The sequence below is a fragment of the Chamaea fasciata genome, unplaced genomic scaffold, assembly GCF_029207755.1.
Source record: "Chamaea fasciata isolate MVZ Bird 193981 ecotype frontalis unplaced genomic scaffold, bChaFas1.0.hap1 SCAF_13, whole genome shotgun sequence".
NCBI classification, from domain to species: Eukaryota; Metazoa; Chordata; class Aves; order Passeriformes; family Sylviidae; genus Chamaea; species Chamaea fasciata.
In genome coordinates, this window is record NW_027094098.1 from 17,657,497 (window position 1) to 17,683,179 (window position 25,683).

Here is a 25,683-nt window from a genome sequence, read left to right on the forward strand (position 1 = left end):
GAAATTTGTGGTGCCAGATAATGGGTTTAGCCACTGCATGAGGCAGGGACAAAAACATTCTGTATTAGGACCAGACAGTAAATAAAGAAAGGATGCTTGAATTTATATATATATGTATTTAACAGAAGTCATGCATAGATTATGAAACACAGTAGCATTTACAGTATTTTTTTTTTAGAGTACATACTGTGTGTTCTTCTGCACTAAAGTAGGCTGAGAAAGAACCAAGAAATCTACAGAGGCAGCAAGAAATCTATAGATAAAGACGGCATAATCCTGTCTGGGAGGTCTGTGTCTCCTGGAAGTTTTAATACTTGGAATGAAAATGAAATAGTCACTTGAGTTTGATTTGATGCTCGTTGGAGTCAAGAGGTGTTTTGCTGTTGCAATGCCTCAGTCAGGCTCTGACTGAGAGAGGACATTAACAGCAAATCAAGAAGTTATGAAGCCCAGTGTGCCATCAGTATTCCATGGCCAAACTGAGATAATGGAAAGGAAAATGCTGCCATGGTCAATTAAGGTAAAAGTGATGTGTATTTGTAATTGAGGAAAAGAGAGATGATGCCCAAAGGCAGAACACGGGAAGCCATGGCACAAATCCAAAGGGGTGATCCCAGCAAACAAACAGAAGGAAATGATGTCCTAAACTCTCACTTTGATCATGGATTAATGAATCCATTATCAGTCTCATTAATTCCTATACCCAAGAAGTAAATGGTCAGAAAAATAAAGAGGAATTAATGAAAAGAAGAATGAAAGAAAATCTAATATGCTGTATCTGGCCCCCAATAGAAGCAGCAGAACTTCACTGAAGAACCCTGAACATCAGTTGGAATTGCTGAAGAACATCCCATGACAGCTTAGGAGGTGTGAATGCAGCAAATACGAGGGCACAGTTCGAGATCTGACTCCTAAGAGCCACGAAAAAGGCTGGAAACATTTGAGTGCCACCTTGGAAATAAAAGGGTAGAAACAGGCAGTAGGATCTTGGGGGGTGTGAGGTTGGTAAGACCCAAGTGCTTTCCTGAGTCTGTTTTCAAATCTCTCTCAGTTGGTAGCTACTTATGAAGTAGAAAAATGAACTAAATCAGTGATGATTTGTGATCAGTGATGTTCTCAACAAGGAAAAAAAAACAACAACAAACAAACCACAAACCAGGAAAACCCCTCGTATCTCTTTAGGCTTGTGAAGAATTTACCTCACTAGATGGCTTTCCATATAATTTTCCAGTGTTGTGAGTGTGTAAGGAATTGGACATACAATGGCTTCTCTCTGCTGGAGCTGTGCGAGGCATTTGGCATCCCTCCTGTTGAAATCTTCTTCTTCTATTAATTCCGGATATGTCACAGCAAAATACCTTCTGCAGCGATAGATTTTCTCACGTTTTTATATTTATATATGTGCCTTTACTTTAACAATTATTCTACTGAGAGGTTTGGGATCCTCCCGCGATCCCTGAGCCAAGAGCCACTGTTTAGATGCTAATTTCCTGAGGTCAGAATTGGCACAGGGTCCAGAGGCTGGAGCCTTCCAGCCTTCCCACTGTGAGGACAAGGCTGCACCTCCTGTACAAGGCAATGGGAATTTGCAGCCAAGGCTGGGATGACAAAATTGTTCTCTGTTACTAGAAAACACATTTTTGTTTGAGGTATGAGGCAGGTTGTGCTGTTACATAAATGTCATTTTATCAATAGCTGCTATTTAATTATTGAGCAAGGTAAGTGATTTACATGCTTTATTCCTTTGGGTGGGAAGAGAAGGCTAATTAATTGCCACTTTTTAATGGCAGACATAAATTAGAGGCCTTCAGGTATATCAAAATAAGACACTTGTTTACAAGCGGACAAAATTTCCTCCTGGTTGCCACCAATTCTGATTTTCCTTTCCTTCTGATACAGTGCTCATGGAAACCCCAGTAGTGGTGGTTTCTCTATTGCTGTGAGAGCAGAATCAACACACCTGGGTTCTCCACACAGGGATGTTCCTGGAGCTGATTCCCAGTTTCCCACTTGCAGCCAGAGCAGGAGCACAGGCAGGAGCCCCTGGGAGGGGACTCTGGGACAGGGCTGTGACAGGAAAGGGCTGCCAGAAGAGAAAGTGGGGAGGATGCTCAGGGAATGGAGAACTCCGGCATGAGCAAACATCACCTGCAATAGCACAGATGAAGTGACCTCAGGCACCGGTGGAAGTAGTTACTGAGAGGTTGAGAAAGCCACAAAATCCCCGTGCAGAACAGTTTAGTTACAATTATTTTGTGTTTTATTTTTGCAGCAATAGGGTGTAACGTTGTTTTCTGGGCGTTGGGAGCACACAGCAGAAACCAGACGGGTTTCTCAGTAAATTATTCTTTTCCATTAATTTAGACTGATTTCTGTGGGTTTAATGCCATGAATGATAAACATTTGTATGCATTGTACAGCTTGCTGGCTCTTCTATGCCTCACAAATGTCACAGAGAGAAAAACTTTTTTGCCTAAGAATGAGTAAGCAGCTTTTCTTTGTAGAAATTCATGCAAATCCTTGGGAAGTGCACTATAAAAATGCTAGTTCTGTTAGACTACAGACGTCTGTGCTCCATTTAAAATGCTCTTTATGGTCTGATTCACTTCTTTAGCAAGTTCTTAAGGAGTCTGCATACTAAGAAAAAGCAGCACAACTTTAAAGATTTTTACAGAAGCAAGAGCAGCAAAAAGCCTATTTTATAACCCCGCTTTTCCTCAGGAATTGGAGAAAAAAGGTTCAAAATACAGGTTAATTCTTCCTGCAGCTCCATCTAATCCCTCTTTTATTTCCCTCATATGTACAGTCTCCCCCTTTTTCAAAACCCCAGAATTATATTGTTTAGTAATAGACTGTTTCCATGTGTGTGCATTTCCCTTCTGCCTTGCGAGCCATCCATGACAAAACAGTTCAGACCAAGGAAAAATTCTTTTTCTTAAGAGAACAGAATACATTTGTTCTCCAAACCGTTAACTTGCAAATGGAAAACCTTGGGAGAAAGACCCTGAAAATAAAGGAATTTATATTTTGCTAGTAATTAGCACATTTATGTATTACCGAGGCAGTGCCAGGACTGTCTGTAGCATACTAAGCTGCTCTTAGTTGGGTTCTCAGGCTCTGCTCCTGTGGATCACTCCTCAAAATAAAACCACAGGGAATTTTATCATTTGCTTCAATGAAAACACAGAGCAATGCTGGGGCTTCTGAGACTCTTGGACATTTACTAGAAGTAAAGTTTACTTGGGGCCCTTTTTTCCTTAAATATGCATTAATCATGTTAAATGACTTTATACCAGGGCAGAAATGCTCTTCCGTATTTTTTTAAGTGATGTTTTGTGAATTTTTTTTCATGGCTTAATCACCCGGGGCCATCTAGAACACAGCCAGAAGTTTACAGGCCTCCCCTTTTAATGCCCCTCTCTGCAGTGTGACCCAGAGGGGGCCAATCAATGGGATCTCTGAGCGAGGTACAAATGAGCCATAAATAACCATGAATTACTAATGACTGGGATTCAGCAAGTGTAATTACCCGTTTCCTCACATCCTCTGCTTTGTCCACCTCTTGCACTGCACCTCCAGTGTGGCTCCTTGGGAAATGCTCTTGCCCTTCCCACATGTGCTTTTCCCAAGAGGCAAAACCCATGACTGTGTGCTCATCTACTACAGCAAATGACAGATTTTTACGAATGACAACTTTCGAAAAGCTGTGTATTCTATATTTATGTTTAAAATAACACACAACAAGAGTGAACAGCATGAAAAAATTAAAACCCTTTTAGCTGAGGATGCAACGTTGTGTGGATTCAAACTGAACTTGAATAGCATATGAAACATTTTTTTGTACTGAATGAGACCAAAGGTCCCTGTAGAGCAGCACCTTTCTCCCACAGAAAAAGGGAATGGTCAAAGACTAAGATTTGGAGGGAGCTTCCCCCTGTTACGGCCTTCCAGCACTCACAGTTTGGCAGGGCAATATTTAACACCGTACCTCAATTAAAACCAGAGTTTCTGGTGTACAGACCAGCACTTCAAATAATACTGATAACATTTTAGCAGCATATCAGACTATGCGAGCACGCAGCAAAAGCTGCCTCTGGAGACCCGCTCCAGGCAAAGAGACAAAAGGAATCTCGTTCAGATGCGAAGATGAAACACAGAACAAGTGAGTGATCTGCCTGAGGTCACAGGAGGGCACAGCACAACTGAAACCTCCCACCCCATCTCCCAGGCACTGTGTTTAAGACAATTCTAATTTCCAGCACCCTGTTTTCACACTGTTCATTGTTTGTAGCTTTTAAGTCCATCTTCCCACTCCTTCCCTTCTTCCACAAATGCCTCAGTGCTGCAGGACAGGGGAAGAGCAATTTTGGACAGCTCCGAAGATCAGCTCTGTTGAAGAGGGTTATTGAAGCTGGTTCCAAGAAAAGATGGAAAGAACACCCAGTGCTGCACTGTGGGAGCCCAGTGAGACCCCGGTGGGTTTCTCAGTGAGAGGCCTTGCTGCTCCAGGAGCTTTGGCACCTTGGCTCTTTCACAAGCAGAGCTGAAGAAGAACCTCAGAAGGGCTCGTGTGGGCAGGAGTGACACCACCACCTCCCTCCATGCTGCCATGGCCATGAGTTCTCAAAGTGTCGCATTGATAAAAACACCTTTATTTTCCTTTGCTTTTGGCTAAACCTGATGGCAGTCACACAGATTCACTGGGTCAGATACAAGAACTTCTGCTGAACTCTGAAGCACCTCGGGCAAATTTAAAAATTCTTGTCAGCTGTGATCTTCCAACATATGAATGATTGCTTTCTCTAAAATGTTCTTCAGTTTTCACTTTGCAGGAACATACAGAATATTGGTTTGAGGCTGCAAAAAACCCTCTTGTTGCACTTCTGTTTGTAGTTTTTGTTGTTATTTGGGATAATTCTGATATATTAGTGCCCAGTTCCTACATCAGTGGACAGCATGTCGAATCACCTCTGTGTTCCTACCCATGATAAATCCCTGTATGGAAACAAGGAAGAAAACAGGGCCCTGATTCTGACCGTTTGTGTTTTGGATGTTGGCATCTGGCTTTTTGCTTAAAGATATTCCATATTAATAGGAAGTTTTTCTTCAGTTGTCACTGCTTAAATTAGTGAGTACTGTAATATTTAATGTTTATGTATATTTGATATTATTTATTCTGCCCCTTTCCTGTCAAATCCCTGACTTGTGACCAAGTTCCAGGAGGGCACTTGGACCTGCTCCCCTTTACCCACCAAATCTCTGCAAGGACCAATCCCAGTGTTCATGTAACTGCAGAGTTGTCCTGTCCAAGTGAAAATGAAGCCTGACCTTTTGTTCCATTATTAATGAACACAACAAAACACATTTATTGAATCTGCACTTTTTCATTACTCCATATGTTTCCTTTTTTCCCAGCCCCATGTCTGACATGTGACAGTGAAGCACAGAGTGATTGTCCCTGGTTCCTTCTCCCTTGTGACTTCTTGCCACCTGCTTCATAACATTAAACAGATGTGTAAGTGTAAAGCATCACAAAACTCATCCCTTCAATCATTCATCATTTTTAAAAAAATCCTAATAAATCCACGCTACGGCTGAGCATTTTATCTGTCCACTGTAAAGATGAAAGGCACTGCAGATTTTAGGAAGATTATGCAGCAGTGAGACATTTCATGAGCAAAGTAGGTCAAATTATGCATTTATATCACAGGTGACCATTAGGAATTTGTTTATTTCCTATCAGATCTTGTTTATGTTCCTTTAACAGCCAAAATATTCCTCTAACTTTACAATAAAGAATATCTTCCAGAGAAATCCTAACAGAGGCATTGCATTATTCATCATCAAGTGAAGAGGAAAATTTCAATTGCCAGTTTCTGGTAAATGTCTAATTAGGAAAGGGGACTTGTGAGCCACAGACAGGCGCCACGATCATTAAAGGGCAGTTTTCTGAAGATTATGAGTCTCCAGTCTGTCAAGCAGAGTTTTTCTACAGCAGAACTAATTCTGCAGTAGAAAACCCCGTCTAGAACAAAGCCCTTGGAATTAACATCTTGTTTAAGCAAACACATGCCTACTTTGAAGTAAGTGTGATAGGTTCACAACTGTTATTGAGGTCAAGTTTAATGGTAGTGAAGTGACAGAATTGAACTTCAGCGCTAGTTTTAATTTCAGCTGCAGCACAGGCTGCACATACAGGGCACTTGAAGCCATACACTGTATTTCAAGTAGAGCAGTTCCCTATAATTGGCACCACCACTTTGGTCTTAACATGGAAAAACTACTGAAATGTAGAGCAACTAATTCTCTGGCTGCCCAATTAAATTTGAGGGTGTGAAAAGCATATGTACAGAGGCAATTATTTCTGTTTTCCAAATCTTACAGTTTTGATGAGGGTGTTTTTTTTTTTTTCTTTTTGAGCTGAATATTTATTTTGGCAAGCTTCACTTTGGCCCTGCTTTAGGGTAACATCATTGCTCAGTAGGTTTAAGTCTAGTTAGACTGTTTCCTTGAATTAGGCTTTCTTACTGATTGATTACTTTGGTCTCATTTTCTCAAGTCTGAACGTGTGAATGGAATTCTGATGGCAAAGGGCCCTGCACTGGTGATTAGCTCAGTGCAGCAGGTTTGTGTGGGAGTTCTGCTGGAGAACAGTGCCCTGCAAGCAAAGCCACTGGAACCTGCCAATGGAAAACAGTGTTGGCTTGTTCCTCATCACTGCTGACCTCTCATTAGCACAGAATTTGTATCTGACCTTGGTGCTTATATAACCTTGGCCACAGAGCATCTCAGTCTGGTTTAAAACACAAATCCAGCTTGCCCACTATTGTTTTTTACCAACACTGTCACTTTTCCATGTCTCGGGGACGTGCCAGGCCAGGAGCATTTGAGTGAGGCTTTCAAGTTCCCGACGTGCTGCAAGATCATGGCAACAACTGTTTATTTATATATGAACTTTAGTATTTGTGAGGGGTGCCAGCTCAACAATCACGGAGCAGAATCTTCTGACCTCGGCTCAGCTGAACCAAGGGCAGTGGCAACATGAGCTTGTTTCCTGCCAGCCTGGAGGGAGGGGCTGGGCTCTGTGCTCACTCATCTCAGGGTTCCTCAGCTGCAAGTGCCAGTTTTGATGGGCTGTTCTTATGGTATCTTCCCACTGCGAGCTCTGGGAGAGCTCCATCATCTTAAATCCCAGGGAACAGTTTTGAGCGTTGCCCATGCAAGGTTTAGAGCCGTATCTGTGATTTAAAATTCTACACTGATGTCCTTGGAAATTCTTCCAGTGGGAGGTGTCCCTGCCCATGGCAGTGGAGTTGGAATTACGGGATCTTTAAGATCCCTTCCAATCCAAACCACTCTGTGATGCTGTGAGGATTCTGTAAAGCACTGTGGCCATTTAGGAAATGATTTCACTGTGTGTTTACCTCCCATACTGTGGGCAACGTGTGTTTAGTGTGAAGCAGGTACTGAGAAAGTTCCTTAAATTGCAGACTTAAACTTCTTTTACTCTTTTTCGCATGGTCAAAAGCCCTATCTCAGATGAATCATTCTTCTGTAAGTCTCCTCCAATGGAGTTTACTTTTTGGTCCCTCAGGAAGTTTCATACAAAGGGAGAAGCTCTTATTTCTGTTATTGTTTACGCAGGAGTTGATGACATTGAGAAAAGCACATAAAAACCCGGCATTAAACACCCTCCCAGTTTTCTGTTCTTCTTTCTCCCCCCATCTCCCTCCATTTTCACAACTTTTAGTATCTTCTGAAGATTTCCATTTAACCAGACACCCAAAAATCTAATAGTGTATATTACTTCATTTAATAATCTCTATTCAGCTGGGAAGTAAACTTTGGGATACATCTAAGGCTGCCACGCTCATCAGTGGTGACACTGCTCTGCATCAAGGCTCCAAGCTGCCACAGTCCCCTTTGTACTTGTAGCACAAAGCATTGATATGCACAGCTACAACAGACTCTAATGACGAGGTGTCTTAATTTGGTTTTTATTATGTGATTAAAGGTACAATAAGGTAAGTGCTCAACAAGAGGGAAGACCATTGTTCTGCATCATTAAGCTCACAGCGGCCCAAAAAGAAATTGTAGGCAATGTGCCAAAGCCCTTAATGAAGAGGATCTCTTTGAATTATCTATGGATGAGGAAGGGATAAAGCCTGAGCTCTGGTATATTTGATCCTCTTTGTGCTCACTCTTAGAGGGCTTACAGAGCCAGCCGTACCGGACCTTCTGGAATTGTAATTTATGGAAGCATTAATTTCCCAGCCACACTAAAGCTCTTGGCCTAATAGAGAAAGTGCAGTTATGTATTATTATTAATTCCTTCAAGTGTTTTCTGAATTCCTGCATCTTGGAGTCATGAACTTTTAAAAAATGAGGCTAAGGAGATTTATTTGTAACGATGCTCAATATTCCCTAAAATCAAATTATGCAGATTTTGTCTAACTCAGACTTCTTAAATAGCAATGTCTTCTTATATCACATGACATTAGGGTTACATGGATGACACAAAAAACCACTGCAAGAGACATTTTCTACTGTTGGCAGATTTGGAAACTTTTATCTTCTATATTCTGTAATTTTAAATGGCAGTGATCCTTCATTTCCCTCACCATTAAATTTTAAGTGATTGCTCTTGTGTGTAGGTTACACGAGGACGTATTTTTATAGTTGCAGTGACATATAATTATCTGGATGTGCTCCATAAGCTATGGAATTCCCTCCCTCCTATCTTGCGAAAGAGAGAAGTCAAAGTAGACTCCTGTTAAAATAATTTTGCACAGTTATTTATATTCTAGAATAATCAGGGATTATGGTCTTAAGTAATTCAGGGTTTACTCTGTTAGAAATCCCAGTTTTACAGGATTACATGCACCTTTCACTTCTGTGGAAACTGAAGCTATTCCAAGAGTGTTTCCCAAAAAGTCTCCCACACTTACTGAGGAGCACTGGGCACTCACACATTGCTGAAACCAGGCTGCAGCACTCTGCAGCTCGACAGAATTCTAAAACCAAACTCCTGCCAGGGATCAGCACCTGCAGCCAGCACTGGATAGTTCAGTCATCTCACATATCAGCAGGAACTGTTCCCGGGACCGATTTCAGGACATGTATTTAAAGAATGCTGTCCTGCATCTGTTGGGAGATGTCAGTAAGTTGCAAAGGTTCTCTGCAACCTTCCCTTGATGACAAAAATCGAGCAAGCTTCCTGAGCAATCACATCGTTTGTGATGGGGTGCTGGCTCAGTCCTGGTTGGTGCACTCCTGAATGTGACTCACTGACAGTCCCCAAACCCAGACTGCACAAAAACTTGGCGGGATAAGGAATTATTCCCACAGCCACTGCTGTATCTGAGCGGGGCATTCACACAGACCATACCTGGCCTCACGTGTGCTGCTGCAGGCAGCATCTGCAACTGCTCCTCAGTGCAGAACACTGCCTGAAAAATCTGATAACCTCCCTCTAAAATTCCTCCCCCCGTCACATGCACAGCAGCTTAGCAAGTGGAAGTGTGCTGGTATAAATAGAAATGACACTCAACATGTCTTTCTATTTGCTCCCGCAGGTTTTTCTTTTTTTTTTTTTTATTCCACGAAGCGTCAGCGTCCTTTGGGTGAGCGAGCGAGAATTAGATCACAACTACGTGGTTAAAATTTAATCACTTCCCTACTAGCATAACATACCGACCACATCTTTTATGCACTTTGTTGTCAGCGACATCAGTAGCTGGGATCAGCTGCAGGTGGGAAGGCAGCAGGACACGGGATTGCTGAGCAATTCCCTCTGCCGGCAGCACGGAGCAGCGCTGGGAATGTCACCCAGCAATTGCCACTTGTCCTAAACCACCCCAGGAATGGCAAGGGGGGAAAAGTGCAGCTCGAAGGATCTGGGTAGTGTCTGTCCACCCAGAGTCCTTGTACAGACAACCCAATCCACCTTTTCAGAATTGACTATGAGTGTATATGCCTGTGAGTATTTCCAGGGAGACCTGCAGGAATACATCCTGAACCACCTGGCCATCACTTTGCAGGGCTCCATCCCACTGCCTCAGTCCCAACTGTACTGTAGACCTGACAGAGAAAGGAATTTCAGAGGCAGGCAGAAGGAAAAGCAGAAACAGGAAACAAAATCTTTGTAATAGAGGTTGATGTGTTAAAACATTCACAGAAAACTTCTCAGAAGGTTCATATGAGTAATTCGGTATCTAAAGCTCTGTAGGATAGTAGTTTTAATCTGCTGTTAAAGCTGTTTATTAGGTGGTATTTTTACACATCAAGGTGCAACACCTACAACAGCTAGATCCAAACTCTCAGTGACATGCACTTACAGACCAGACTGAGCACCAGCGAACGCACCGCACACAAACAAGTGGCTCTAGGTACTTGTAAACAGCTACAAAACCTTCTTCGTGCATCTTTTCCACTTGTGCAAGGAATGTGTGACCAAGCCATTATCCTTGACAAGAAATTTAACCTAACATACACTGGAGAAATGAACACAAGTCTTATTTTGTGATGAAAGTTTTGTGAAAAGTTTGATGTGTAATAGCCACATTTAAATATCTGATGCTCTGTACATGTGAACGGGAAGATACAGGCTAAAACCATAATCATTATCACACAGATTTCAAACAAGGCAAACCCAATTTCATTTCCAGTTCCTGGTACTCCAGCTTCCCTGCCCTAAACACTGCCCACAAGCCTAATAGAGAACACTCGCTTTTAAAAACTAAATCCGATTCTTTACCTGACAAACTTCATACAGCAACTTGTACTGCTCTTCTGGCTTCTGCAGAGTGCACAAACTGCATCCCATGTTTAAATTCAAGCGGCAGAAAGGATCCTCCTGATTCCCCCGGGCAGCCAGAGCGATGCCTGTGGCCAGCACACATCCAGGTGGGGCTGGGACCCGCAGGTGAGGCGCCTGGAGCCGGCGGTGGCGGTGGGAACGCCGCGGAGCTCTGCCCGTCCCCAGCACTCTGCACTCACAGCTCACTCCCTCTGCCTCTCCCGGCGCCCAGGCACGGCTATATACCGCCACTCATGCATATTAATCAGCTCTCATTGACTATTCATAACAGACAGCGATACACAAGCTATAATTGCCAGCTATGACAGCTGAAATTTCTCTAATTAACAGGCAAGTGCTTCAGTAGCAGGCATAATAAAGGACACTAACAATTTTGTAAACCATTTTGTAGCAATTACAAATAAACACGACTGCGTTTTACTACGGTCCCTCAGGATAATTCTTCCCACATTTCGGCAGGCTGGGAGCAAGGGTTTAAATGTAAGGCACAAAGAAATGAATGTCATGGTACAGAACTCAGCCATGGTGAAGTTGAATATGCTCAGTAGCATTTATTTCCCTCCCGGACTGTGGTGCTATTTGAGAGCCTCGGTTTTACAGCAGCAGCTGACTGAACTGCGTGTTTAACAAGCACAACAGAGAAAGGCATCTCTGTCCCTGAAAGCCTCCACAGCCTTAGGACCTGGCTGCAAAGCAAAGAAGATAAATGTGAACGTATGTGGATTTAGGAATTAAAAAAAAAAACAAAACCCAACAAAAAAAGAGCATCTTGTATTAGTATAGATTAGCTTTAGATTAATATGTATTCCAAGTGAAAAATGGCCATTTATGCTACCGACACCCATTGTGTATTTGAGTGGCGTAAATGGCAGGTTCACATATTATCTGTGATATTAAAAATATAAACTTTATGAGATTATAAAAATACGTACAATAAAATCAGTATGGCATTTACGAGTACTCAGCATTTGAGTGCGTAGATCTGCATTAAACCTGCACCACAGATGTAAAGGATAAGACAGCAGTGAACTGCCCAATGAGCTAGAAAAGTACTCGTAACTCACTGGCTTTATGGATATTTTCCAGTCTGTGAGAAGCCCTACCTTGCGTTGGGAGTGTGGATTGACCGTAATTTTCCCAGTTGTTTAAGCATTCAGAAGGGGGTGCCTTTTTATAACCTCACTGCAACTCATTCTGCCATAAAGAGGAGAAGATGACAGAGCAGCCAGGAGTGAGACCAAGGGTGCCGTTCCCACAGGCACTGCATGGAGAGCCTGGATGGATCCTGGGCCCTGGTTATCTAACTGGTTTTGACCGTTTGCTCAGCGAGTTTCTGTGGATCACAAGGGAAATGCTGCGCAAGGATCATTTTTTCTGTCCAAACTCTGTACACAGGTGTTTGCTGTAGGGATCTTGTAAAATACTCAGTTCTTGCTACAGTGGCATTGACTCGCAGTTCGCATTAAAATGTTCAGTTACTGCAATGCAGCTCATGCTTTAGTACAACTTTAGTTAACAGAGGCTGACAAGAAGGGGTCCCTTGACTCTGAGGCTTTATTTTGGTAGCAAAATTTGCCTGCCAACAGAAAGAAACAAAGAACAGAAAGAAAGGAGACCTCGTTTCAGTAGTGTCCAGCAACAGGACAAGGGACAATGGGCACAAACTGAAACACAGGAAGTTCTATCTGAATACGAGAAAAAAACTTCCTTATTGTGAGGGTGGCAGAGCCCTGGAGCAGCTGTCCAGAGATGCTGTGAAGTCGCCTTCTCTGGGGTTATTCAAAATCCACCTGGACATCATCCTCTGCAACCTGGTCTGGATGACCTTGCTGTGGCAGGGGGGTTGGACTGGATGGACTCCAGGGGTCCCTTCCAATCCCACCTGTGACTAAAATCCCTGCCAAACACCCAAAGGCAAGTAGGAACTTTGTCCCTGAGCTGTGACTGTGCTGCTTCCCTGTTGAGAGAACCGCTGCCTTGGTGGCAGAAGTTGCAAGGTTGGGTCAAGGCAGAGGAAGCCTGGATGTTTCTGCTGCCCTCAAGGAACGATTCAGGATATCCCTGGTTACACATACCATTCACACACTACAGATTTTCCAAAGCTGGTTGACAGCCAGTGACTGTGGATCTTGAACAACTGGAAAATTCTTGCATGAGGGGACTAATGTTCCCTAAAAGTAGAAAAGGATGATGATGATGATAAGTGAATTAAATAAAAAAACCCCCTCACACTCTATGGAAATTGTAAAAAAGTTTATGGCTTTGATTACACAATTTTTTGGTTATGTAATTTGATTAGGCAACTTAAGGTAAAGCTTCCAAAAATGTTGCCTGTGATTTTGGTTTTCTTCTTAAATGCAATTAAGTTTCTTCTCAAATACTAGATGCCATTTAAATAAATGTTAGTGTTCTGTTCAGGTGGCTGAGGTCAGTCTGGAATTTTCTTTTTTTAGGAATAGCACGCAGCTGGATCTGCTTAGAAATAAACCAGAAACATGCGGGATATTTAATTTCCAGTTTCAACGGAAACACACCTATTTGTTATTTCCCTATAGCAACGTGATAGACTGCAGGAGATAATGTTTCATCTGATTCAGAGAGATAATCCCTAAGTCAGGCCAGGAGAGTAAGCCCAGCAGAAGACTTGTTTTGATGTGGGAGTGGAGGGTCCCATAAATGTGATGTTTGGGATTCTGCAGCTGCCATGGCCCCAGCAGCAAAGAGCTCACGCTGGTAAATGAGCTGCTCCTGGGGCCAGGCCAGTGCCCATCTCACTGGAGACGTTTCCATTATTGAAATACAACTTGTATCTCCCCTATTCACCTCAAAGGCAAAAATGGTAGCACTGCCTCGGGTCAATACTGACCGGGTTTTACAGCTCTTTGCCAAACTTTAAACATTTGGGCTGCAAGCTTGTGTTCTGGGCTTTGTCCAGTGCTGATTTCTGCCTTTAATGGTGCACTTGAGCTGAAGTTTCAGTCATTTCCAAGAGTAAGATTACAGGGAGAAAAAAAAAAAAAAGTTTCCCTATATTCTGAAATTCTGGATGCTTTCTTTAAGAGGGTTTTAGTGTCAACATAATTTGAAACAAGAATTTGAAGTTTGGCACCGGGATGGTTTGCGTTGTCCCTGTGAAATCTGCTAAATTTGGTCAGCTCCTCCTAAGCTGTTGCAATTTGTGTGTTCTCAGCACAAAGTTGCTACGAGCTTCCACTTTAATTCCTGTGAGATTTAAAGGAGTTCGGTGAGTGATGCCAGGTCTGAGGAGGCCAGCTCCGTTTCCTAGGGGCTCTTTGTGAGGTGGCAGGATGGATACCAAGAACAAAGGGATGCTCCTCACTGCCGGACCCATCCAGGCAGGGAGAGCCACACGAGCTGCTGGGATGGGCTGGATGTTAATTACGTGACTTGTTTTATAAAGCACTGACCAAGGATGCTTGGTGCACTACGGGAACCCGCCTCACCACCTGCTGTACCTGGGGCAGGTAAACCCCAGGCTCCCCTTGGCTGTCGGGTTCAGGCAGCTCATTATGGGATCTGTCACCGGCGCTAACAACGTGTCATGTGTGGTCTCGCCAGGGCACAGATGATGAGTTTAACCAAATGGACGGCAGTGGAGGGTTTACATCACGTGTAATGGGAATGTTAGAGTGGTCCCAGCTGAATCTGAGCAATCCAGCCTGAATGGGAAGTCAGCGAGCCAGCTGACTGGGAACAATAGGAAATAGCCTTTGAATACACAAGGTGCCAGCAAGAGCTTTCATTAGCATTTATCTAGATTACTCACTCCCTGCCTGCCTGCGTGTGACCGCGGCTGCAAAATCCCCTTTTCCACAATACCTGGCTCCGGCTATCAGACATTGGCTTTTGTGTCCAAAAGCTAATTCCCAGGGAACAGAAGAAGGTGGGAAGCAGCCAGATTGCCTCCACAAAGGGGAGGGTGCTGCTCTTGTCCCTGGGAAGCTGGAGGTCCTGGACGGACAAGGAGGGAATGCTGCCACAGACCACTGGCTGGTTTTGCTTTTTGCACGCGTCTTAGTTTCAATTTGCAATCTCTCAGCTTGCAACTACAAACCTAATATAAATTTTGTTGTTTAAATGTTTGTTTTATTCCCTGATTAAGCCTGCCAGGTGCTGGCAGGTAAGGGGGAATCCACAGGAGACTGATGCACTTCAGGTGTCCTGCCTGTCTGCACGGGATGGTGAACCAGAATAAAGAGGGAAATGAAGCACTCATGGGGGACCTGCACCCTGGAGGGGATCATTATTAGGGAACTCAAAGGCTAAAAAGCACTCTCTGCCAGCTTTTCAAGGGTAGGCACTGGCGCTGCCAAGGGTTGGCTCTTGGACAGCAGTTCCCACCAGCAAGAATAAACTCGTGTCCTTTGTGTGAGGAGCAGATGGCACACAGCTCCTGCACAGAGCTGGCCACACACCAAACGCAGCTCGGGGCTGGGAGTTCCTAATGCTGGAGAGGCTGCCTGCGATATCAGAGATGGTTTGGCGTTGTTTATTTTGTTTCTTTAAATGCAAGTTGGCTTTCCTACTCTGCAGCAACTATTTAACATTGTATTTCTGTACATATACTTAGCAAGTTCTGTTTAAACAAGTGATTCCTATTTAAGCAGCGTGATTAGGGAAGCGTTTGCTTAATGTATCAATACTTTAATTACTTTTCTTGTTTTTACAAATATTTAAGACTTGCGAGAAACAAAAGCTAGGAAAAAGAACAGCTGTGACTTTATAAATAATTCTTGCTTTGGTGTGTTAAATAAACAGAAGTCATGGAACTGTACAGATGATGGTTACCCAGAGTGCTGTGAAAGAGAACTGTGTTACACAACCATACTTCAAAGTTCAGTGTCTGGGATTTTTCAAAGTGTGAGATGGTGTTTTTTAATTATAACCATTGGGTTACCTTTATTAAAGCTTGAGTGCCTCTGCTGGGAATGTGTTCAGACTGAGTTCTGCTTCCCTGTGTTTATTTGAAAATGTTCAATAATACAACCCACTGATAGCTGTGAAGCGTTGGGTTCTCAATAATACATGTAATTAGTGTGGATCTAATTTAAAAATACCCTTCTTAAAAGTTCTTTGTTGAATATGTGAAAGCAAACCAGGATTTTCTATGGCATCGTGCAGGCACAATAATTAAATACATACTCTAAATATAACAGCAAAAAGATCTCAATTCTGGTGGGCTTTTTTTTTTTTTTTTTTTTTTTTTTTTTGCATTTGGGCATAGCAATCTGCCTATGCATTGGAAGCTTCAAGACTGAGCCAAAATATTTAAACTAAAACATACCACAAGAGAGGATGTGAAAGCAAATGTAAAACTTTGGCTTTATTCCCATCAGTTAATGCTGAAGCCTTGAGATCCTTATTTGCTCCACTTAGCATCTCTGAAAGAGTTCCAATCCTCAGAAGTAACTTAAATGAAATGATACTTATTGTTAAACTGCTGAAGGAACTGTTCTGTCCTCGAAGCTCTTTAAAAGTCCAATATCTCTGTAATTTATGCCACTTGAGGAAGGCAGTGATGCTTCAGGAGCATCACAGCACCATCCCTGTAAGCATTGCAGGGACACAGCAGATACAACCCTATTGGGTTAATTCAGTCTCCCATGAAGCAGAACGATGAGGTCAGAATAGGGTAAATAACTCTTTAATATGCCACTGAGACCTTTTGTGATGGGGAGAACCAGGAGAGCTGACCTATGGACCAAGGAGCTCCTCCTCCCCTGGGCTGCCTCTCTGGGTGTTGATTACGGCAGTGCCAAGAGGTCTTGGTCAAAGCTGAAGGCAAAAGGTGATCCCTGAACCTGAGGATGTTCAAGCTGGATTTACAGTGATTGCAGTGATGGGAGTGGGTGAAACAGGGTTTGAGCCGCCGAGGCTGGAGAATGAACTCATCAAAAAGGGAGTGCTCTTTCACCTAAGCATAACCAGCTCCAAAATCACCATCTGCCAGCTGTGACACCTCCAGCCTAGCAATGCCCAGCTGGGGGAAGGACCTGGAGGCAGATCACACTCCTCCTCCTCTATCTCGAATCCCTCGTCCTTTTTCCATTCGTGACACAATGGAAGCAGTCACTGCGAACCACGAAACCAAAAGTGCGGAAGGCTGGCAAGGAAATGAGAAAATCTGATTATAGGCTGGATTTGTGTTCTAAAAGCTTCTTCCCTGTTAGCTGAAACCTCAGCTTCCTCACAAAAAAGCATCTTTGATTTCCTGGTTTTGATGCCGCAACAGCCAAACTAATCTCCGTAATTTTTTACGGGTTATTTAACTATTTAAGAAGAACGACAAATCCAAGTTTGCACAAATTGCCACTTTTTACATGGTGAAAAGTGCTGTGGTTATTGTTAGCAGTTACAACAACATACAATAGCAAATTAGGAAGATTTAAAGGAAGAAAGTGGATAATGAAAGTACAGGAGTGTGGAGTCAAATGTTAGTTCTACGCTTGTGTTTATAAGGTTCACATGCTCTCAAATCTGAAATTACTTACAGAGCATCAATCCTCACTTTGATTTTGCTGTGAAATATCACTTTAGAGAGACAGTATTGGTAAGCACAGACTGCTCTGAGTGATGGCTATTTCAAAATAAGAACGTTTGCTGTAAAAGTGATAATGCACTTTTAATAATCTCAGAGCACGCCAAATGATTCGGTGGACGTGAATGCTGCATAAAAACTATTGACATAGTACTTCATCTTTAAAACTGATAGACACGCGACCCCAAAGCTAATAAAGCTCATTCTAATACAAACGAGGAAGTAAAATAGTATATCATAGCCTGTGATAGCTTTGGCTCCTGATCATATAACTGTAGCCCAGGGACAAAGAAAATTGAAGTGATTTAGAAAGGTACCCAGTAGGATATATCTGATATTAGGCAGTTTGCTGAAGCAAAACAGTAATGTCAGAGAGATACAAAGGTGTAAAATCCATTTGACTGTGTCCAAGTGCTTCTACTCTCTGACCTTAATGTCTCCAGATGAACTCCCCTTAGGGTCAGCTGAACAATGCTTAATAACCTATGGCCAGAAACTGCCAAGACCTGCTAAGGATCACAGTCTTCACTTTTGTGTTTTAGCTCCTGTGTTCGTATTAAGGATTTTAAGCCATTTCTATTTGAAAAGATATTATCTTTCATTTCTCAGTTTTTACTGCTCCACACTTAATATGAAACAGAGCAAAACAGGAATGCCATCTATGGTTCATTAGGTTTTATATTAACCACCCGATGAAAAGAATATGTGGGAATATTAAGTATTAATGGTAAATGGCAGTCAGAATAAAAGGACTTGCTTATATGTTTGCCTTTGTTTTCATTTCTAGGTTCAGGTGGACAATGAGGGGTTTGATTGCTAATTCTCAGCTAGAGCTCCTATGCAGGGAAGACCCAGGAGACGAGCAGACCTTCAATGAGACAGGATTTGAGTCTTTTAGGAACAAAGGAAATATAAGTGTTCATTTCTGTCTTTGAAGTTGGGAAAGATGTGTTTTCACTGAAGGAGATTGGCATTAGCTCCAGAGCTGGTGTGTGTGATTAATTCCACTGTGGGCTCTCAGAGGGGACAGCAGTGACTGCCGGGGACGTGAGGCGGCCGCAGAGTCGGTGCTGCAGCTAAAGTACAGCAACAGCAGATCAGGTGTGTGGGGTAAGAGGAGAGGGACAGAGGGAAATGGGGACTGGCTGGCTGCAATCCCAGAGCCAGGCTGTGTCTGTGCTGGGAATTCACCTGTGGGCTCCCAGCATCACCAATCTCAAAACTATGGGAGGATACAGAAGGTGGCTCAGGTCCTGCCCAGTGCGGATTTCCATTGTTCAGCTCATGAAACACACCAACAATGCACAACAATATTTGCTTCCCATTTATCCTCTTTGCGATGTAATCTCACCAGCCTATGGGAATTGCAGCAGTGCTGGTTCACGTCTCATTTCATTATAAAATCAATCCTATTGCAAAAACTTCGACTGGATAAAGGACACTCTAAGTATTAATGCCTTCTCTGATACAAGAAGGACACTTTGTATGCTTAACCTGGGTCATCATGAACAAGGAATTCTGGTTCAATGAGGAAAGTCATAGAAGCATTTAGGCTGGAAAAGACCTCTGAGCTCATCAAGTCCAAGCATTAATCCTTGTTGGAGGGCACATAACTCCCAGTTTTGTTCCTTCTCCAGGTCACATCACCTGGCTTCATCTTCAGTGGCAATGGAAGTGATTTCCACCTGTTATTAGCACTGTATTTCTGGGAAGCCCTGTGAATCAATGTTTACCTTAATGAAAGACATAAATTACCCACATTGGCCCTTGAATTGGCCAACTGCATGGAGTTATCCCACAGCTGTACTTCCTCTGCCATTTCTTCCTTTAAAATACACATTCTGATAAGCACTATTGATCAGGCAGTATTGAAACGAATACACACATATAAATATTTGATAAAAGGCAAAGTACACAGGGAATCATAACCCAGAAATGATCATTCCTATCAGAAGACACATTCACCCAGTAATCTTGTCATTTCCAGTGAAGCCTCAGAGCTGCTGGTTTTCCCTAATCCAGAAACTGCATTCGAGTTTTCCTGCAGACTTATATTTCTCTGCATTTCTCTGCAGGAACAGACCAATGTCCTTGATAAGAACTTTACCTACAGAATGGAAGCTAGAACACAAACATTATTTAATGAGATGATCTAGTAACAAACAAAATAAGTGGTTGTGTTTCTTGCAAAGTTGTATTATGTGTCCATAATTTTCATCCTGGTGGCTGACTGCAGCATGAACCTGGGATGCAGAACTTGAAAATCTGTGTGATTTATGGTGTGACTGTATTTATTTTAAATATTTTTATGGTTTGGGTTGCAGTCTGACTGTTTTGGGGTATCAGGAATAGATGGGAAATAAGATTTCAATGACATTTCTTATCCCCTGCCCATCTTTGCTCTCCTCTGTTATTTCCCCAAATGAGAGGGTTCTGCAGAGTGCTGCACTTTCTTTTCAAATATTTGAGTCTGTTCTGACCATGATGATGACAGAAAACCCAGACTCTGTTTAGGACACAAATGTCCTGGACTGCATATACATATCTAGAGGCACAATCACATGGCTGGGGGGAAGAGACTCTGGATTTCTGAGAAATACACCTATGAAAACATTAATTAAGTGACAGATGAAGCCCAGATGATGGGGCTGCCTACTTAAAACACTACAGTGGTTGCCAGTATGATGATCAACACAATTTTCTGTGCTATTTAATTTTTTTTTTCTGTTTCTTGGCTGTAGTTAGGAGGTTATAAACTGCCAGGCATGTATTCCTAAGTCTTTGAAATCCAAGTTGCTCTCTGCTTTCTTTGAGTTTCATGTTCCTAGCAGAGGAGAGAAATCACAATAATTACAGCTTAAAATAGTCTCATTTCATGGTGTGGCTAACAAGTGAAACTACAAGTAATGATGTAATCTAACATGTCAAAAAAGAAAATGAAAAGAGGAGACAGAAGGCAGGACGGAGCCAAGGGATGCGATGTGCCATGTCATCTTCTAATTAACTAACTGATCCTTTAAACTGTCAAAATCAGCCAGGAACTCCATGGCCCGGTGTCTTATTAATATTCATACTGGGCCATGAGAAGCTCTGATTCCAGTCCCAGCGGTTATAGTTAAACATTAAAAAAAAATAAAATAAAAAAGCCTGGCTACCCAGGGCTGCAGGAGCCTCACATTGATAGGGAAATGAAGGCAGCCCACCCAGCTCCCCAACCCTCAGCTGGGGGAACTCTCCCAGGGTGCAAATTGATTCCTGGATCATTAGGGGGGTCATATATTGAAAAAAAAAAAAAAAACCCAAACCCAACAATTATTTTTTCCTCTTGCTACGAGCTGCCACATTGTTAATCACATTAAGCTCCACGTTGTCAAAGGAAAGAAAGATGCGTGGAATGTTTTGCAATATAAGCCCATTTTTAATTTTGCCCACACCAAAGGAACACGCAGTTAATAAACCCCGGTTGTTTGGAGGAATGGGGGAATTCATCCTGCCATGTAGGATGCAATTGAGGATTGTTTTTGCAGAAATCTGGGGCCCGCAAGAAAAAATAATCTTCCATAATCTTCTTATAATGCAATTATTCTCTTACATTTCAGCCTGCCAGTCTCTTCCTACTCCCACTAAGCAGTTTCCTGAACCTTGAAGTCTAAGGGAGCAGCTGACATTTGGTTTCTCCATTCATTTTCTGTTTAATTCTTCATGGCAGGACAATGCTTTAAAAAAAATAATAAAAATCCTCTCTGCTCTAAATTACATGGACTATTTTGGGGCCCAGTCTGCCATAGACAGGGATATGCCTGTGTGCAGTAGGAGATGCGGATGAGGAGGTAATTCAGCACCTTCTGAAGTCAAAAGGAGTTTTGACATCAGCCTTTTACAATTAATTTGAAGCCCAGACTATTTTGAGGGCAGTTAATCCCGTTTTACACTTGCCATTTCTAGCTGTGCATGGCATAGTAGAAAGCAATATATTATGTGGCCCTTTATAGCAGCATGATCAGTAAAGGAGTAGCTGAGCCATAAATCACATGCTGTACCTCACAATGAAAAATAATTAAATCGTTGGAATCTCATTAATTGATATCCCTTATTTCATTGATACGCTAAAGGAAAAATATCTTGGTTTACCCCCTATTTCTTCTGTTCTTTTCCCTGCCCTTGCCAGGTTCCTCTGATATAACTCAGAGGAAATAAAGGCCATATTTCCCACCTCAGCCACCCACTGCAGAACCTGTGTGGGTCCCTGTTCCCGGGAATCAGCTGGGTGAGGAGTGGCATTCCCTGGGAATTGCCCTCCTGATGCTGTGGGCTGGCCCAGCACCTCCTGCATCCCACCAGGACCAGCCCAGCAGATGGATTTTGGGCTCTCATCACAAAGCCCTGGGTCACAGCAGCTGAAGTGACTTTCCCTGGTTTTCCATCAGCTGTGGAGCCTGGCTGTGCGCCTGGAGCAATGTCAGAGTATTCTGGGATAGACACCAGAACTGGTGCTGTGGAGTTCTTGTCTTCTTCCCTGGCCACGAAGACACAAACCCTGGGGCAAGATCTGCATCCAAACATCCACTCTGTGCCTACAGAGAGCTGGGATTTGTCTGGGAACCGCTCAGTGCTTTCTCACCCCCCCCCAAAAAAATTATCTTCAAGCAAAGCTATCAACCCAAATATTTCACATCACATATTTAACTCTGTTGTTTAGGCTCTATTATGGATGAAAGGCAGGCTCCATTAAAGAAAAAAAAATAGAATTAAATACTCCAAAGTGTCTATCAGCCGGGTTAACATCAGGCACTGAACTGCCAGACCACAAATCTTGAATATGTTGACGCTAAATGTCTACGAGGAGCATATGTTATGGATCAAAGAACACACTGATTAATCCAGCAGAGACAAAAGTCTGTCACTTTGGTCATGGTGCCATGATACCACAGAAGACAGGACTAAGGAAGCACAGGAACAGAAAACAAATGCCAGTGAAAGAAAGAAGAGAAAAGGAGGTTGCAATCTAAAATAACAATCAAACGCTTTCACCCATGGATGCGGTTTCTTAATGCATTTCCTGTTTTTTAAAAAAATAAAGTTCTCAAGGTTTTGGGACAGATATGAATTTCTATTTCCCTGCTGTCATTTTATTAATATAATTTTATATTAAGTCAAGCAGTCCATAATTTTTCTTGTGAAAGCTGTCTACATGAGGCATGTCTATTTATATTGGTACATCACGAGGGAACGGGAACCTGGAATCACAGCAATGCTTTCTGAGCCAGACTCTTTTTCTCCAGTAGTTTGTTGGCTTATTTTGCATTTCTGCCAAGCAGTTTAGCAAAGCAGTGTCTTGTTCATGTGCAGTTTTACTGCAGTCCTTCAACTGAGGTGTTAAAGTAGAACACACTCTTCTTAAAATCTGCTTGAAAGCAGAGGAAGACTTCTTCTTTTTCAGTATTTTAAAGTATTTTTCTATTCAGTATCACAGGCATGAGCACATCCCTGTATCTGGTCTTCCTTAAAGAGTGCTTCAGAAAACCTTTCCCATAACTTACAAAGGAACACTTATTTCAAACATTTTCCATTTAGTTTCAGTGTTTGTTTGAAAGTGTTTCAAACATTTGCTTTCTCTGCATTCATATCTTCCTCCTCACTGTAGCATTTAGTGTTTAATTAGAAAGGGGGGGAAAAAACCAACTTGGTTTCATTAAGAGACTTTCATTAAATTCAAGCTTTAATACTGGAAATATTTCTTGTGCAGGAGGTAGCAAAGCCTATGGTCTGTGAGGATCCCCTGCTTGCAAACTGCGGGATCTGTACACAGATTACATTCAGGGCCACCTGATTTTCTGGTGAGAATGGGATTCCCAGCACCCTTTTCAGCTTCCAGGAGAGTCTGTGGTTGAGCTCAGCTGCAGGGCTCCCAGCCCTGGTGTCATTCAGCGTTGTTTTAATCCATCCCTTATGTTTTGACAAGGTGGCCACCTTCATCATCATAATATCCTGTCCATGCACGTGCAGTTGGCTCAATTAATGTATAATGCATGAACTAGGTTTCTCCAAAGTAGTCTGTGAGGGGGTGTATTAACTATAGATGTTTTGTCAATTTTCCATCTCATTTGGGCACAGATAAGTTATCAGTAATCTCAGACGAGAGGTATTTGTGTGTGTGAGCAGCTGTGCATATTTTATGTTGTCAGGAAGCATTTGCACCCTCAATTTTACCTGATTTTATTGCAAAGCGATGCCAGGGGTTTTGTGAAGGAATAACCACGGCTGTATCCAGGAGATTCCTTTAACAAGCCACTGCTCAGTTGTATTTGTCCTCAGCTTGTTTTTCTGCATAATTTAAAAGACAGCTGTCACAGCTACCTGCTGTCCTGCCTGAAACCTGGACAGTGTTAAATAAACGTGACATTTGTACAGTGCTAAAGGAACCCCACAATGGGCCCAGCCCTTTCCACGAGCCTCCCTGATCCCGTTCCCAGCAGCCAGGCTGGGATACATGGAAAAACAACAGCAACAACTCATCACATCACATTACACTGCCACAATGAGCAGGCCTTCCCTCAGAGAAAGAGTTAAAGTTAATTGCATGGTAAAGACCATGAGATCAGAATCCTGGGACTCAGGAACTGATTTATGCACTGCAAATGTGTATATCCTTTGCAGAAAGGGCCATTTCCTGTTTAAAAATGTAAAAATACTTGATTAAACTCTGCGGTTCCCAAACCAAACACATTACACTCTTTAGTCCATTAAAACTCTGCGAGCCCGTTACTTATCATGCTGTGATGGATTGATTGTATTTAATCTCTCCTCCTTCTGAAGTTGTTTTCATTTCCTGCAGCCCTGTGCCCTCCCAGCCCCAACACACCAGCAGTGCATTCACTGGCCGCCAACAGAGCTGATTATAAAAATCTATTGTCACTTGGACAATGTTTATATGAAAACAGCTACATTTTATGAGTCATTATTATTATTGTTATTGTTGTCACAAACCCAGATGGAAGCTGGAGCGGGATGGCAATAAGGACACCTGAGCAGGCACCACTGAAAATTCTTATCTTCCACCATTAAATTAAGTCAGTGTCAGAAGGCGTGATACATTCAAATGATGCTGCGCGATATTACTCCATGAAAAGCACTTTTTAGCTGAACCTAAATAAAGAGTAAACATGTTTCTGAAAGGGGGGAAAAAAAAGTGGATCTTGACCTTTAGTCTAATTATCCAATAATAGTTTGCTATTTGCCAAGAAACAAAGGTAAATACTGTTAGCAGACCAACCTTCCCTGCTGTATTAGAAATACACAGGGGCCGTCAGACCTTTCCTTTCTCACACCTACTCAGGGACTTTTCATACAGCTGAGACTCTCTTAGAAGTGTTAATCAGGCTGGTTCAAGGAATTTACGAAATAGAAACTCTCACCAAGTTGGAGCACAGTGCAAAGCCCTGGTGTACAATATTAGTGTCATAGATAATTAATTTCCTTAAAGATCAAGTTCAGGAATCTTTTGCTGTGGAGTTTCTGAGTCATTGCTCATTTCATGGTTTAGGGCTCTGTTTATACTGAGATTGGTGATCACATACAAGCTTCTTAAAGCTGTTTCCCAGGTCTGTGCTTCTAAATGATTTCCTTTCTCTCTGCCACTCGCAAATTCAAAAATATGAAGTGTAACATCAAAAAAATTGCCAAATTGCAGTATTCATAAGTTCATCTAATTTCAAAAGAATGGAGGAATTTTTCAAAACCAGTGTGTGTTCTTGAAAAGGCCTAATACAGATCAATTCTACTGCAGACTATTTTATACTGAGAAGGGAAACTGTCTGCTTGGTGTTTGTTTTCACTTTAAGAGCTCTCCTTAGTAGTGTCCACCCTAATTTTCCTCATACCCCCTTGTGTATGAGTCCTATTGCAAACTTTCTCTAACAAACTTGGGAAAATGGTGACAGAGAGTTACAGATTTCATAATTCATGGATCACTAAGGTTGGTGCTTTTTCATTTCTCTGAAGCACAGAGATCGAGCTAAAACTCAGGATTTGCATTAGTGCTTTTTCAATTCAGTGTGGTGATCAGGAGGCAGAACTAACGGGAAGGCTTCTGAATTATTGCATGTAATCTGAATATGTGGCTCAGAACAGTAGTAAAGAAGTACAGAAGAACAGTAGTAAAGAAGAAGGGAAGAATTACTGTTCTGCCAACAAACACATGGCTTCTGAGTGGTGGGAGGCAAGAATTGCTGTTACAAAATATAATGCAGCCAGAAATTTCCAAAAGGTGTCACGTTGGGATTTTTAAATGCCTAACATCAATTTA

General features: G+C 42.3%; 1 protein-coding gene across 2 annotated transcripts in view; it reads right to left on the reverse strand.

The window, feature by feature from the left end:
• The window catches only part of PDZRN3 (PDZ domain containing ring finger 3), a 130,587-nt gene that overhangs the window by 19,180 nt on the left and 85,724 nt on the right, over positions 1-25,683 (reverse strand). The window contains exon 1 of one of the 2 annotated variants that reach the window (XM_066195197.1): positions 10,757-10,960. The exons of the other annotated variant lie outside the window; for it this stretch is intronic. Coding sequence (XP_066051294.1) covers positions 10,757-10,825 — 69 coding nt within the window. The 5' untranslated portion in view covers positions 10,826-10,960. Of the gene's footprint in view, positions 1-10,756; positions 10,961-25,683 lie in introns of those variants that run through there. 2 annotated transcript variants of the gene reach the window in all.